Below are 16,952 nucleotides of genomic sequence, written 5' to 3'. Positions count from 1 at the left end.
TCAGCCACCTATGCCTGATTTAGCCTTCTTGAGGATAAAAGCACTTTGACTAAGAACAAGCAGAAACTGTCACCTCTGCCTAAAGATTGTAACACTACTAGTAGATTTAACTCCCAGAATGTTGTGACTCCATCTTTCTGTATGTCAGCCATATTGTCAAGTTTTTCAATACAATTTTCTGACCAATTCCAATCAAGATCATTATTAACACGGAATTAAATCATGTGAAAAATGTCCAATTGGAAAAGGGACTCTGATGTATGTATGTATAAATACCGTGCTTCATAACAATAGTAAGAAAGAGATAGAGAAAACTATTCAGATATTTCCCTGTTAAAGCATTATTGAAAAGGATCCACTGAGTGCCGAGGACCACTTATGGCCAATTTAAATTCATCCAATCAATCAACAATTATTTCTTATGTGCCTCCTATGTGCTAGGTAGTACTCTAGACCCTGGGAATACATTCGTGCACAAAACGCAAGGTGCTTTCATTCTAGTGAGGGAAACAGATAAACAAGAAAAATAAATATATAGAGGGAATAAGGGAATATTGGGGGATTATAATTTTAGATAGGATGGCTAGGGAAGGCCTCCCTGAGAAGATGGCATTTATATAAAGGACTGACGAAAACGAGGAAGTGAGCCAATCACTCATCCAGGGGAAGAACATCCTCTGGAAAAGCTACATTGGGCCTTGCATTTTGGAGGAAGGTCACTGTGTATGGAGCAGAGTGAGGGGTGCAGAAGAGTAGTAGGAGATTATGTCCTAGGAGTATTGGTGTATGTGTTTGTGTTTGTAGAAGGCCAGTTCATGTAGGGTCTGATAGGCCCTTGTAAGGACTTTAGCTTTTACTCTGAATAATTTGGGCAGACATTCAAGGTTTGAGCAGCAGACTTATGTGATCTGACTTACATTTTAACAGGATCACTCTGGCTGCTGTGTTGAGAATAGACTGAAGGAAGGGTAGCAAAGGTGGGAGCAAGGAGATCAGCATATTGTAATAATCCAGGCAAGTGATGATAGTGGCTACGACCAGTTTGGCTGTATTGGAGGTGGTGAGAAGTGATCATGTTCTAGATATATTTTCAAAATAGAACAACAGAGGGGCTGGCCCAGTGGTGATTAAGTCCGTGCGCTCCGCTTCGGTGGCCTAGGGTTCACAGGTTTGGATCCCAGGTGCAGACCTATGCACTGCTTATCAGGCCGTGCTGTGGCAGGCATCCTCTATAAAGTAGAGGAAGATGGCCACGAATGTTAGCCCAGGGCCAATCTTCCTCAGCAAAGAGAGGAGGATTGGCAGTAGATGTTAGCTCAGGGCTAATCTTCTCATAAAAAAAAAAAAGTAGAACAACAGAATTGCTGATAAATTGACTGGAGTATAAGAGAAAGCGAGGTATTAACTCTATTGGGTTGGCCTGAGCAACTGGAAGAATGGAATTGCCATTTACTGATTTGAGGAAGACTGAGAGAAGCAGGTTTGGAAGGAATATCAGGAGTTCTGTTTTGAACATGTTAAATTTGAGATGTCTAATAAACATCCAAATGGAGATACTGAATAGGTGATTGGGTATATGAGTCTGGAGTTCAGGCAAGAGACCTAGGCTGGATTATGAATTATGAATTTGGGAGGGCTGAACATATAGATGGTAGTCAACGCCATGAGAGAAAGAGAGTGTAGATGAATAGAGAGGAGGTCCAAGGATTGATTCCTGACATACTCCAGTGTTTCAAGGGTTAAGAAGGTGAGGAGAAACCAATACAGGACACTAAGAAGGAGGAGCCAATGAGGTAGAAGAAAGCCAGGAGAGTGTGGATCCTGGAAGCCAGGGGAAAGTGTTTCAAGGAGAAGAGAGGCATGGGAGACATCAACTGTGTCAGATGCTGCTACTTGATCAAGTAAGATAAGAACTGAGAATTTACCATCAGATTTACCAGTGTGGAGGTCTTTATTGATCTTAATATTATTACAAGTACTGTTGGTGGCATGGATGAGGTAAAAGCTTGATTTAATAGGTTTCAAGAGAATGAGAAACAGATTAGGGAGAGCAAAAATGGACACTTCAAAGAAGTTTTTGTGTAAAGGGAAAAATGGAGGGGGAAATGGTGACGAGAGGGTTCTTTTAGCTTGAAAGAAATATACTGATAAGAAAAATTCAATAGAGAAATGTGATGATGTGGAGGACAGAGAACTGCTGGAGCAACATCCCTGAATAGACAGGGGTGGAACCCACACAAGTGGAGAGATTTGCCTCAAACTGAATATTAATTTCCCTTTTAATATACTTGTAACATGATAAACTATTATATTAAACATTTCATAGTAAACCATTGCTTCTTCCAGATTAAGAAAATGGATAATTTAGCTGTTGTTGCTTGAACTAGGAAGGTCCCTAATCAGTCTAACTATACATGTGTCAGTAGGCATTATTCGAGGTGAGTGAAATATGAAGAATGTTTTTTAGACATAAAGGCCTTTGTTAGCCAAAAAAGAAATCTTTCTTTCAGCTCTTGTTCTCATTCACTGTCCCTTTACCACTTCACAAAGACATTGATTAGTTTACATCTTAGGTTAACTAAGAATATGATGAGCTATTTTTAGCAATGCCATCTCAGAGTGTAATGTGGCATGAGTAACAAGTAATTAGATGAACTTTTGTATATCCTTTATATACGGTAGCCTTGGAAAATCTCCCTATTATAGGTAGAATTGCACTTAAAATGACAAATCCTGTAGTGAAACCCCCTAGCTAATGATAGAACGTCCTTTACAACATAAGATCTGATAAGGTACTCGATAGCTCCTGAGTTTTTACTTACTGTTGATTAAGTTCTTTCTCATGTTGAGCCTAAATTGGTTTTCATGTAATTAATTATAATTTGCTTTGACAGCTTTGGGGCTTTACATAACAATTTTAATTCTTCTACATGCCTTTGAAGCAGCTATCATGTTTCACCCGAGTCTTTTTCTACCTAGCAAGCGTTGGTATTCTCTCCTGTTGTCTGATGGGGTTTTGAGTCCCTTCAGCATCATCAGCTTTAGCTCGTTGTCAGTGTCCCTCTTTAAATACAGTGCTCAGAATTGACCATATAATATTTTGTGTATTGTTTGATTAGTACAGTCATATAATCTCCCTTTTTCTAGATACTATACCTTGATTAATGCAGTTTATAATCACATTTGTTCTGTTTAGTTGTAGCTATATCATTCTCACAGGACTCACAAAAGCTTAGGAAAACCCCAAGACCAAAATCTCAACCTGTGCATTTGTAGTTATTTTTTGGGCCCAAGTATAGGACTTTATTTAATTCCTTCGTCTTGTTAAATTTGGCCCATCATTCCAAGCTACCAACACATTTTTGTGTTTTCTTCCAACATAGTTATTATATTTCACAACTTCATGTTACCTCTAAAACTGATGTACCTGCTTTCATCCTAGGTCATTGCTAAAGATGATGAACTGGACAGAGCCAAAGACATCCCTTTATCAGTCACTAAAAAACCCATATGCCAGATGTTTATTTAATACCTTCTATTTGCACTGTCCTGATCACTGGGAAATTATAAATAAATAAAAAATTTTTGAGGAGCTCACAGCCAAGTGGGAGAACAGATACACAGAATACAATTACACAGGATAATTACTGCAGTGGAATATGAACAAGATAGATTGAGAACACAGAGGAAAAAGCTCCTAAGTCTTCCAGGCAGAAACTTCCTTCCAGATTGTTAGTTGTCTTGTCCTTTAATCAAAAAAGTACAAATCCACCTAATTGACCTGTTTCTGTTTCCCCATCTGGTTCACAAGGATATGGAGAAAGACTCTGACATACGTGTACTGAAATCAGCCCACAATCTATTTACCACATTTCTCTTTTTTACCAGCCTAGTACCCTGCCGAAAAAAAAGAAGAAAATGAAGTTATTGTTAGACTTACTTTTTAATGTAATTAATTTGTATATAATATATATTAATCTACATATATACATCTTTAGCAGCAAGAGCAGGGGAAATGTGAAATAGATTAGAATAGATTCTAAAAACCAGAAGAAAAAAATCGAATGAGATTTGCAGGCTGAGATCCCTCATTTGCCATAGTTGAAGTTCCAAGTTGGGCCTTGTGCTTTCTGATGGCCAAAGCAAAACCAAAAACATGGTGTTAGTTCTCACCGGCTGAGAGGGAAATAGTTTCTGTTCTTAAGGAGGAACAGAGCTTTTGCTAATACTGACAAGGGTACTGTGGGGGCTCATCGAGGATACAGTGAGAGATTTAACGGATAATGTCTGAGCATATATTTCTACTGTAAGGGCACTGTTAGACAGTGCTTACTAATTTTATTATTGGAGAGGAAATTGATCAAAGAACAGATTTAATACTAAAGGCTGAGAGAACTTGTAAAAAGGAAAGCTGTGCAACTTTGAACAAATAAATTCATGGAAGATATGAAATCTTTTGTGGGACTCACCTATAGCTTTCCCAGAACATGGATCTCCCCCAGCACCAGTTTGAGAAGTATTGCTTTAGGCTGTTGTTTATAGCATCCTTCATAAGAAAGGAACACCATTTCCTTGGTAGGTTAATAATATTTTTTATACATCTACACAAAATGATTCTTTGATCAAATAAATATAAGAAGCTCTGATTTAAACAAGTTTCTTTACTGATGGACATCTCTTTAATAGGCTAATGTACAATGTGAAACTCCCAGAGGGAGTTTTCTAAACCTTATTTGACCATAGAACCCTTTCTGGGGGTGTATCTGTTCATGAAGCGTAAGTTGGGGAATGAAGGAATGAATATTTTTCATATCCTTCAAACAACCCTCCTCAAAGAGAAAGAATGTGGCAGCCACCTTGTCATATATTTGTCAACCCCAGCCAGGGGTCTATGTTGGGCAATGCTGTTCTTCCCTCTCTCGCTCTCTCAAACTCAGGGTGATGTGGTCTCTTTCTCCCAATACTCTTCTCATTTCCTCATAACAGGAACCAAAGTACAAGTTCCCCTCTTCACTTCCTCTGCCTTTTTCAAGGTGAAACTGTGATCAGAGCAAGTCAGGAACTTGTTGTCACATGGCTTTTTTGCCAAGTTAGACTTCTGAGATGCCCGTCACTGCAATTAACTTTGCTGAATTTGTGACTAGATCAGAGTTTACAATCTGCTTTCTCCACCTGGCTTCCATCCCTCTCACAATATCATTATGTATAGTAAGTCTAACATGTTTCTTTTATAAGTGGTTTTTTAAAAATTTATTGTAAACAGGCAAAAAATCTTGGTTCTAATTGGATTAATTTTGGTTTACCTTAGGAATCCCAAATCCTAAAATGCAAAAAGAGCAAGTATTGTATAACAGTGATTTTTTTTTTTTTATAATTTATTTATTTATTGTTTTTCCCCCCAAAGCCCCAGTAGATAGTTGTATGTCATAGCTGCACATCCTTCTAGTTGCTGTATGTGGGACGCGGCCTCAGCATGGCCAGAGAAGCGGTGCATCGGTGCACACCCGGGATCCGAACCCGGGCCGCCAGTAGCGGAGCACACGCACTTAACCGCTAAGCCACGGGGCCGGCCCTAACAGTGATTTTTTAAAAATAAACTTAAGTAATAGTACATTTAAAAAATACTGTAATGAATATTAAATTTTATTCATTTATTTATAATACTCCAGAATCATATATAATATTGTCTTTGGATATATGCACTTTATAATTGTAAATCATATATTTAATTATTTGCATTCTTCTCTCCCCCTTAAATTCCTATACATATTCTCTTATGTTGACATAGAAAACATACTTGTAATCCTTAATATGTATAAAATACTGGAATATTGTCAAATCCCATTTTGACAGATTCGAAGCCACTTTGACAGTTCTGAAGCCACTTTTATTTGACAGTTGAGCTTTTAAAAAGTTTTTGCAACTTTAAAAGAGGTATTGATATCATTATATAAATTACCTTTTTTCTCTGGCTTATTTTTTGGGCTGTATTCCCATGGATAGGACTACGAAGTCAGCAAATATAATTAATTTCCTAGCTTTTTTATGACAGTGATTTTCTAACCTTTTTGTTTTCTAATTTCTAGGTACAGGAGCTCCATGAAGAGGAGGCACAGTGGGTGAACTATGATGAGGATGAGTTGTGTGTGAAGATGCAGCTAGCTGATGGGATCTTTGAGAGCTTGATCAGAGATACTATTGATGTTCTGAATCAGATCAGTGAAAAACAGGGGAGAATGCTACTTGTGTGACATCTTGCAAATAAATCGAACACTGAGTGCTAATATGAGTCCTGGGCCTTTCTGCCTCCTGATACACACCCCATCTCCATCATAGCAAGAGTGCCTCCGGACCTTGTACCTCCAAGACTACTGGTTTGGAGTTCACGGGACAGTGCGGTATATCTGGTATTACAGCCTTTGCCTTTAGAGACTGTCCACTGGATTAATTGGTTGTTTTCGGTGGGCAGGGTTGCACTCCTGTTGTTGACACACAGTATAATCCTACACCTCTTATTAGCACCTACTGGGTCTCAGATGAGGGCTGAAAACACCAGACTTACCTCTTAGCTTAGACTAGGGTATCACTTCCTTGAGTGTGAAGTCAGGCAGGAGAGGTATATAGGTAAATGCGTCATATCTTCGTTGAAATGTAATCCTGGTCTACACCATGAAAGTCATAAATGGACATTATAGTCTCTAAACAGTATTAAACCCTTAACCACTTCTAAATAGGCAAGTTTAATAATGTGTGCCTATTTCACATTCTGGAGTTTATTTCTTTTTGAAGACCATTTTCTTCCATTATTGCAGCTGAGCAGCACCAAGTGGACTGGCAAGTTAACAGAAATCAGTGGTAGCCTTGCTTTCTGAGCACCATCTAAAGAAATTTAAACCTTTGCATTATTTTTAGTTTTCTCTATATGGGCATGAAAACAAAGAAATGTCCCACTGAAGACTGGGCTCAAAGGACTGATGCAGGGCTGGCTCTTCTACCCCTTGTCTACCCCTGCACTTTTCTTACTCCTTATGAACCTCTACCAGCTGCTCCCAGAATCACAGATCCTCAGGACCATCTCAGGCATCCAGGCATGGCAAAAGTGGAAATAATTTCTTTTGGCCTTCAAACCCTCAACCCCCATCTCTCCCCAAGAAGTCAGAGACGCTGTTACTTGAATGATTTAGGAAATGAGTGTGTGCACCAAAGACACAAAGATATTGTCTATTATTTGTGTGCTTGTTTTGCGCTATGGAACTTTTTAATTTATTTTAAGATAAATTATACAGTTGAAAATGTGTGTCCCTATTCAGAAGTGAAAGATTCGTCTTGTAATAGTTAAACTTCCGTCTTGAAGCTTCTATGGTTCATAGTCTTTGCACAGGAAACCTATGGTTTTAACAAACCCATATACATATCGAAGAAGGCAGTTTAATTCAGTGAAAAGAAGATGAGCTTTTCCAGGATCACCTGCGGTAGCAGGAATGGGATAAAATGATTTAAAGACGCTGTAAAATTCAATTCTGCCTCTCTTGCAGCATTGCTTCTCACAACTATTACCTGTATCTGAAAAAATATAGACTCCAGCTGCTACATTAGAGCATACGTGATGCTCTCCTGGGACCTCAGTACCTGCCTTCTCGACTGGTTTCTCTTAATCAGTCCTATCCTTCAAGTAATCTAGAAGAATGTGGATAATCTTAGGCGTGAATGTAAATGCCTTAATATTGAAGGTCCTGATTAGAAGCATGATATAGACATCCACTGGATTCACATATACAAATATCCTGGAATGTTATAGCTTCAAAATGTGTTAGAAAAACCCCAAAGATGGTATAATCTTTAAGTGTGCACGTTCGTTCATTTCTGCATCTTCCTTCCAAACTTGCCTTTGCGTCTGAAATGTTTCACTATGCACACTTCCATTTCTCTTTGGTTTCATCTTGTCATTATGAAAAACTTACTGAAATAATCATTGGAATATTTGCATTTTGCACAATGACTGGTATGATAGCTCTTGACAAATAAGGAAAGCACTGAAATGTTGTGATTGGGTCTCGGGAAATGCTCACATTGGTGTGTTGCCAGCATTTCTTCTGGGCTTTTGGTGTTGAGCTCTAGTCTTGTAGCCATAATGAGCAAATGGACTAAGAGAAGCTAGGGTTTCTTGGGATTCTTAACCAGTAGTGTGGAGAGAGTATTTTCATGTGGCCAAGGAAAAGCAAAGGCTTTTCAGTTTGTGTTATCTGGAAGACAGTAAAACATCTGGTCTACATCCTTTGGCTGTTTGTAGGATTACGTTGTCCTTATGATACTGAAACTTTACAGCTGCTGTAAATTTTTTATAAATGAATATGAAAATAATATAATAGGAATATAGGTTGTTTTTCTACATCCTCATTATTTGGACCTAAATCAATTTTTAATAAGAAAGTTTATCTTTACTCTTTGTGATATTATGATTCCAGAAAAGGAAAACAATGATATAAATCCATGGAATCAGCAGTCTGGACTTAGACTTCCCTGGAAAGAATGCTGCCGGGACTGTGGCAATAGCCGTCCTGACATTCTCCAGCTGTCTGTACTGTCTTGAGAATCCTGGGTTCCAGATGAGAGGCAGGAATAGATCAGTCTTACTCCTTGCTAGAAATGATTATCCATAGTTTGGTAGCAGAAAACAAAGGAATCTATAATTAGCAGATTTTTATTATTTTAACTATTTGGATATAATTGAAAAAGGGGTTTATTATTAGGATTAGGAATGATAAATATGGATACACAGCCACTCGTTCCATATTGTGATCTTTTAATCAAGCTCTGCCTCTTAACCAAGAATCTAAATATTCCCTCGTTCTAATCTTTGTTCCTTCTCCCCATACCCCCATCCTCTTTCAGTTGTTCTTCATAATTCCTCTAAGAAAAAGATCTTTGCATCAGCAGTAATATCTTTTAGAATAGCACTATCCGAATTTAGTAGTAAATCAACATATAGGCATCAGATTTATATCTGAGTCCAAAATAATTTGTGCTATCCAGAGTCCTTAACTCTGGGTTAAATAAGTACAGGGTATAGATTCCCTCTTCAGGTCTAAACAGGAATTTTTACTCTAGGGAAAAGTGGGAAGAGCTCAATGGTAGTTAATTAGGAAGGTAATTTTTCTTTTACCTAAAAGAAAAGAAAATTCCTTCTGTGACTACAGGTCTCTGAGAAATTATCTTTCAAAAGAGATTTCATTGCTCATAGAGTGTTGTGGCCTATTGATAAAAACAATTTTGTTCACTTTCTTGTCTTGAAAAAAGTGGCCTTAGCTTTTTGCAATACTTGAATAAAGTGTGTACTCGCACAGCATTAGAGACTCACAACTTTTCTGCAAGTTCAAACTTACATCTTCTTTTACTACCTTAAGAATACTAGTGAATAAAACATTAATTCAAAGAGCAAATGATAGAAACTACAATGATGTTTAATGCAAATTGTAGGAATTTACATGTTTACAAATCATCTTAAACTGGTGTGCAGCAATTCAATAAAATATCTTTGTATTATAAAATGTGAAGAAAGAAATGTAAATTGATGTAAAGGAGGTACTGTCATTTTAATTAACCTATGTTTAATAGCTTTTCCTTCTGGACTTTGCAAAGCCTTCTCGGTAAACATGTTGCAAAGCGTTCTCTGGGAGGCCCAGCCTCCCTGTGTGTACTGTATTGTGCAGACATGAAAAAACAAACCCGTTTACTGTGTATGTGTAAATAGCCTGGTCATCAGGCTGTTTTCAGCCAATAGTCACATCCAGTGCAACTTTGCACAGACTTAGGGTGTGGTTTGTAAGTAGGATCTGTAAAATAACTGGGAGGAATTCCCATGTATACCTGTGTAAATAGATTTGTTAACTGAAATGTACTTTAAGAAAAGATAAAATCTGTAAATAAACTGATTTATAAATTAATTTCATGTCCGGTGTTTATTCTTTTCCCCTTTTGAGCCAAGTTTGGAAAGCCAGTTCCCGTAAAATTCACTTATTTCTGATTGCTTACTCAGTAGCAGAACGCTTATGCTTGGGCGATAGAGTAAGGAGAGCTATGTGTAGGAGCTATTTACTCTGTACATAAATGCCTTCACCACATACATCTGAGCAGCCTGGGTTTTGACATTCATCACTGGATGGTTCAGCAGTCGTTGAGCACAACTTCTTGTTCTGAGCACTGTGCTGAGTGCGGGGGTGTAGCCAAGAGGACAGACATAGTTCCTGACCTCATGGAGCTTAAAGTCTAATGCAAGTCATCAAAAAATAATTTCAAAAACAATGCATGACACATTGCAATAAGTGCTGCAAAGGAAGCATACACAGGGTTGAGAATATGTAATAAAAGGACCCAACAAGGTTGGGGGTGGGTCAGAGAAGAGTTCCCTGATGAATTATACCTTGGTGTTCTTTGTTGATGGGCTTCTTCCCTGTAATTCATGGTAAATGTCTTTTCTCCCAGATGACTTGAATTCTGATCACACTTGCAAAATAACACATACAGAAAAGTCATACAATTAAGCAGGCCACAAAGAAGAGTAACTATCTGATGACTAGGTGTGGAGGCTATAATTTATTTCTAGAAATATGAGCTTGGAGAAGAATGGAGCTAGAGATATAGGAGAATAAAAGAATTTCAAAGGTAGACATGTATGGCGCTCAGGATAATGAATCATCTCTGGTCCAACAGATTAGAAGTAACCACCATCATCTCACCTGAACTCCTCTAGTAGCCTCCTGCTGGCCATCCCTGCTACACCTTTAACCCCTATACAACCATGAACATTAAAGAAATCCTGAGAAAAAGATGTGCAAATTGCAGCAGATTCTAAGAAATTCTTTGGTTCATAAAACAGATATAGGAATGCCCACTATGTGCCAGATACTGTGTTTGGTGCTAAGGACACGATAGTAATGACAGGTTGAATCTTGGAAAATAGAGCAAATACCTGTATCCTTGAATCAAAATATATGAAAATGGTAGATAGGAGGATGACGATTGACACAGCAGAGCCAACTGGTGAAACCCACGTTGGTGAGACCTACAATGGTGAGTGCATACAGAAGTTAGTGCTGGACAAACAAGCCAATGCCCTACAAAATCCCAGAAAAGCTCAGAAATTGGAGGCAGTGACTGCCACAGAAAAAGGTGTGAGGCATGGGGATTGTTTTACCATTCACTTGGTGCCCAGGCTGTGTGGCCAAGGCTAAAAGGCAGATAAGTGCCACACACAGAGAAAGACCAGTGTGTGATACAAGGTTGCTGAGAACAGACGAGCACCCCAGGCTCAAGTGGCACAGCATTTCCTTACAGCAAGAGAGGAGAGCAAGTGCAAAAGATCCAGCCGCTTGCAACGCATCGATCCCCCGTTGCCAGGGGGTCCACTCTGAAGCTGAAGGAGGTGATGTGACTGCACGCACCCCACTTTGTGCTGCAGGGGAAGGACCTCAACCCCTCTCCGTGGGGTCTGAAATACAGAAAGCTGGGGACGTGCCTGATCAGGGGCCACTGACACATGCACTTAAGCGAAACAAAGGAGTACACGATGAGTCTGAAGCAGGGCAGGTATTCCCGCACGAGGTGATGACCCAGCATAGGCTGTGAGGACTCTTTATCTCTTGGTAAGAAGTGTTCAGGCCCAAGGCTTATTCTTCTGTGACCATGCAGGAGGCGAGAAGCTGCGCATGACAGCGTTTCCTAACAGGGATGAAAACAGAGAAATTGATTAAAGTCTGAAAAGATCAGACTCCCCTGGTAACCAGCCCTACCTAGAAGATCTGGGTCACTGCCAATCCCCTCTCCAGTGCCCTCAGGAGATAATTTACTCTCCTGAAAAATTGAACCAGAGGGGTCCTGAACTTGAGGACTGTAGGCACAACAAAGCACAAAAACGAGGCAACAGACTGAAATAAGGATTAGGCTAAAGCCTGTGGACTGAGTGGAGGGATCCAGTCAGGCTTACCCCGGACCCCCTCCCCCAGGAAGAAGACTGGAGGACCCTCCTCTGGAAAAATGCAGGAAAGACTTCTAGTCACCGACATTTGGAGATGCCTCCAGAGAAAAAGTTCGCTTGCTACCTGACCTCCTTCAAGTGAAGTTGACCAAAATCCCCAGCCATGCACACTGAGTTGCTCCTCACATTTTTAGCACGTCACCCATGCGTGAACACATAGTCAACCATCTCGAGACATTTGAGAGAAGCCACCAATGTGAAATAGACCAAACCAAAGAGGAAAAAACAAAAAGGAAACAATGCGTGGCACAGAAGAAAACATCACAAGAAACAACTATCATTAAAATTAAAATCCTCAGATAACTGAAGCAATATTGCGTGCATGAAATGGGAATGGGATGCTCTGAACGAGCAATGAGTCAGAGAACAGATAAAGCTCTTGACAATGAAAAGTCTAGCAGCCATAATTTAAAATTCGATAGAAAGTTAGAAGCTAAAGTTGGGGAAATCTAGAAAGTAAAACAAAAAGGTAGATAAAAATAGGAGAGAAACATAAAGTTAGAGAACCAATCCAGGAAATCCAACATCTAATTAATTGGACATCTAACAAGAACAGAGAAAACAAGAGGAAATTATACAAGAACTTAAAATTCCAGAACTTAAATACGTGAGTTTCCAGTTGGCAATGGTTCAATGAGTGCCCAGCACAATAAATAAACCCCCAGTAAGGCATATCATTGTGATAAATTAGCACTCCATGGGTAAAGAAACTATTCTAAAAGTTTCTGAAGAGAAAAATAAAATATTGCATGTAAAGGATTAGGAATAAAAATGTCATTCTCCTGAACAGAAAATTAGAGGCCTTAACAAAATACAGCACAATTTTCAAAAATGGAATGAAAATTATTTTCATCCAAAGCCTATACTTGGCCAAACAATGAATCAACTGTTAAGGTAGAATATGGAAAGTTCTGGAAATGCTAAGTCCTTTCTTCTCAAGCATCCTTTCTCAGAGGGCATAAACTATGAAAGATAAAGGCTTGAGATTCACAAACAAGATGAGATCCTTCCCCAGGAAGACTGTGAAGGAAATTCCCAGTCTGACTTGGAAGGGCATTCCCAGGATGACAGCTGTCTTGCACACCTAGAGAGCCATCAGTCCAAATTGGAGCAGGGGGACAGAAAGCTCCAGAAGGAAGGTCTCCAGGTAGGAGGGAGGGTAGGGAGGGAGGGGAATAAATAACCTGATGTTTTTAACCACGTGAAGCTTTTAACTGAGAAGCTGTTTGAGGATGAGGAAAGACTTAGTAATAGGTTCAAAGAAGAGTGAGTAATGAAAAAATGAGGAGAAAGAAAGCATTGTATGAGTAAGGAACAATTACGGTACACTTCTTGGCTCAGCTACGAACAATATTTATAGTTACAATAATGTAAATATCAAATATTGTGATATCACTATTATTGATTGAGAGGATGGGAGAAGGGAAAGGAGGTGTCAGAGAGCTAAATGTGGAAGTCTACCACATTAGGAAGTCTGATGGTTAATTTTATGGGTCAACTTATCTAGGCCACGGTACCCAGATATTTGATCAAACACTGGTCTACATGTCTCTATGAAGGCATTTTTCAGATGAGATTAACATTTAAATCAGTAGGTTTTGAATAAAGCAGATTACTCTTCATAATATGGTGGGCCTCATCCAATCAAGTGAAGGTCTTAAGAGGAAAAAAAGACTGAGGTCCCACAGAGAAGAGGGAATTCTGCCTCCAGACTGCCTTTGGACTTGAGCTGCAACATCAACTCTTCCCAGGGTCACCTGCCTGCCAGCCTGCTCTGCAGATTTTGTACTTGGCAGCTCCTTTAATTGCACAAGCCAATTCCTTAAAATCTCTCTCTCTCTCCCTCTCTCTCTACACACCCACACATTCCATTGGTCCTGTTTCTCTGGAAAACCCTGAGGAATACAGGAAGTCAACAGCTAAAGTATAAAACTAATGACTCAAGCAAGAGAGAGCATATTTTTTTGACTACAGAGGCGAAGATGACCAGAGCATAGATGCTGAAGTGAGATGATTAGCAATGGGTGCCTCTGTATGATGGGGAGGAAAGGAATGAGGCTGACGACTACTCTGTGTGTGTGTATATATTTAAACGCCTTTTTTTGCTATGTACAAGTATCACCTTATAATAAAAATTAATATTCTCTTTCCCAAAAACTAAAGCATCGCCAAAAGGGACATATTCAGCCTCTCTTCATTTACTTTTCTGCTAAATGTGCACAAGGCACATTTAGACAGAATTATACTTTCCTTCCTCTTATAACTTAAAAACTATTCCAACACTATTGTCTACAGAAGCTATATTTGGGTCACAGCTTTACAACCTAAATATTTTTCATTTCAAGTAAGAAAGAGTGAAAGTAATTAAAAAGTGTTGCTGTCATGCATAATTTAAGTGACTCATTTAACATAATTAAAAATATTTTAGTACCTTTGCATATAGAAAAAAGATTAAAGATGTGCATTTGATGGTAGGTGGATAGGGTAGGGAAAAGAACTGTCACATTGTGTCACTAACTAGTGGCCTCAGTGTGTCAACTTGCGTAGAACTACACTCTGGAGGCCAAAGTTTCTCTTGGCACCGTAACTCTATTACCTACTAAAATTTATTTTGTTGTCATGATACTGGCATCTTTTGCAAATAGATATCAAATTTTCTTGTACTTTTGTTTTGAACAAGAATATCATTTAAAAACACATTTTATGCAACTTGTCTTCCCACCTTAAGAATGCATGTCAGGAAACTCAAAACCACTCTTTTAGCTCCAAACACATTCCAGGATTCTGAGTTTCCACAACACGAGGAGGCATGCATGATGACCCATTTTAAGTCCAGTCAAAATATTTTTCAAAATAATAATCATCTAAATAACTTCCTTAACTGGTCTGTCACTGTTATTGCTACTATTTTGAGAAAATTAATTCAAACGATTAGATGAGCTAAATGGAATTAAAACTCCAAATTCCTAGTGTGGGTCTCAAGGTTAAGTTTCCTCACTTAGAGAAAAGGGATAAAAAACTCCATTTACTCAAGAATTCCTCGGGAGCTACAATATTTATAATCCCTGCTTCTGGCCTTCAAGATCATTATCTTGCTAATTCTACTTCCTGAAAGTAGAGTTACCCAAAATATACACAACATGAGAGCTGTCTGAAGAAGTATCTGCACTATTTTTATCATTCTGGGAGACCCAGAATAGAAGATAGGAGAATCTGCTGGTTTCTGAAGAAGAAGTTGAACCATTGAAGAGTTTTGCTCTTCAAAGAGGGGCCAGTGCAGAAACAGAAAACTCGGTTACAAGATCAACACCAGTGGCTTGTATTTCGCACATAACAAGGAATTCAGAGGTAGATAACGCCAGGGTTGGTCAGTGGCTTTGCAATGTTGGAGCATTGTGTCAACTCCTCCTCGATTCTCTTGGTCATGATGATCAGATGACCAGAGCAGCTCCCAGGACCCTGTCCTCACACAACAACAACGTCCAAAGGGAGGAGGGTGGGAAGCACCTCTGTTTATCTTATTCTCTCTTTTAATCGGAGAGTGAAATTACTCCCAGAAGTTACAATGGATAATTCTTTTTAAATGACATTAGAAAATTAATGTGTTCATTGAGAAAGTATTCATACGAGCAAACAAGAAATGGGTTCATATAAGCAAAAAAGTTTTAAAACATTTGAAAATATTTGAAATTATTCCCATAAGTCCTTGGCAAACTTCCTTTACGTGTTGTTGGCCACAGTGCCCTACTCGAAATGTGAGAGACTCAGAAAGCAAGTATCCAGAATTTTCAGCTTCTGAAGGCAGGTCCCGTAGGTAAGGAAGAAGAGTGGGAATATGGCTGTTTATTTCGCAACCAGCAGTGTCTGCGAATGTATATATCCCAAGCTGCTGACTTTCTTGGCAAAATGATGAGTTTGTGACTAAATAAAGGTATAACTGAGTAACACTTGCTGACCTGCTGTGTCATCATTCCAACACCCTTCTGTGTGCTCTGTTATGACCAGAAGGGCCTGGAGCGCTCATCTTCTCCATCCCTCCACCCATGGGTATGACCATACGCCTAATAGCCCCAGAATGGAGCAATTTCTTCAGTTTTAAAAGCACCAGAGAAGAAGCCATTATTCTTGATCTCATTCATTAGTCAGACGGTCTTCAAATTTCCCTTGCATGACTTATGATACGGGGTGGAGACAAAACACACACGTATTAATAAGGACAGCATTAGGTAACGCCCATCCAGGACTAGGTTCATCCATCCATTCATTCATTTCAGAAATATCTACTATTTTCTGGCACTGTTCTGTGTACCATGGATCCCAACAGAAAACAAGAAACCAAGGTCCCTGTTCTAATTGCTTACATTCTAGCGTGAGGAGACAGACAATAAACAAGTAAACCAATGCATAAAGAGGGTAGTGATAAGATCTGGGAAGACTCTGGAATAGGTGAAGTAAGACAGGGGATGGGGCAGGAGCTACTTTACACAGGAAGGGCAGAGATGGCCTTTCTGAGAAACTAACACGTGAGCCAAGACCTGACTGATGAGAAGATCAGATCTTTGTGAGAAGATCTGAGGGAAGAGCATTCCAGGCAGAGGGAACAGCCAGTGCAAAGGCCCTAAGATGGGAATGAGGAATAGAAAAACATTGGTGTGAGCAAGGGAGAGTGGTGGCCGCTGAGATTGGCCCATACCACAAAGGGCCTCACAGTCCATGGTGATGGGTTGGGATTTATTCAAGGTACAGTATGTCACCTTGGAGTGTTGTAACCAGGGGAGTGACATGATCAAGCCTGTACTTTTAAAACCTCACTCTGGCTGCTGGGTGCAGAATGGATTTTAATGGGGCAAGTGTTGAAGCGAACAATGAATGCAGAAGCTATTACAGGAGACGATGGCAGCATGGACTATAGTGTGAG

The 16,952-nt window shown here is 39.3% G+C and overlaps 1 protein-coding gene across 1 annotated transcript in view; it reads left to right on the top strand.

The window, feature by feature from the left end:
• The window catches only part of CEP350 (centrosomal protein 350), a 158,236-nt gene extending 148,292 nt beyond the window's left edge, over positions 1 to 9,944 (top strand). Inside the window, exon 38 of the mRNA XM_058539963.1 lies at positions 6,087 to 9,944. Within this exon, the coding sequence (XP_058395946.1) occupies positions 6,087 to 6,251 (165 nt within the window). The 3' untranslated portion in view covers positions 6,252 to 9,944. The remainder of the gene's footprint in view (positions 1 to 6,086) is intronic.
• The last annotated feature ends 7,008 nt before the right edge of the window (positions 9,945 to 16,952 follow it).

This window comes from Diceros bicornis, chromosome 4, assembly GCF_020826845.1.
Source record: "Diceros bicornis minor isolate mBicDic1 chromosome 4, mDicBic1.mat.cur, whole genome shotgun sequence".
Taxonomy (NCBI): Eukaryota; Metazoa; Chordata; class Mammalia; order Perissodactyla; family Rhinocerotidae; genus Diceros; species Diceros bicornis.
The sequence above is the reverse complement of the archived record's forward strand: the minus strand, read 5'-3'. Positions and strand labels throughout refer to the sequence as shown.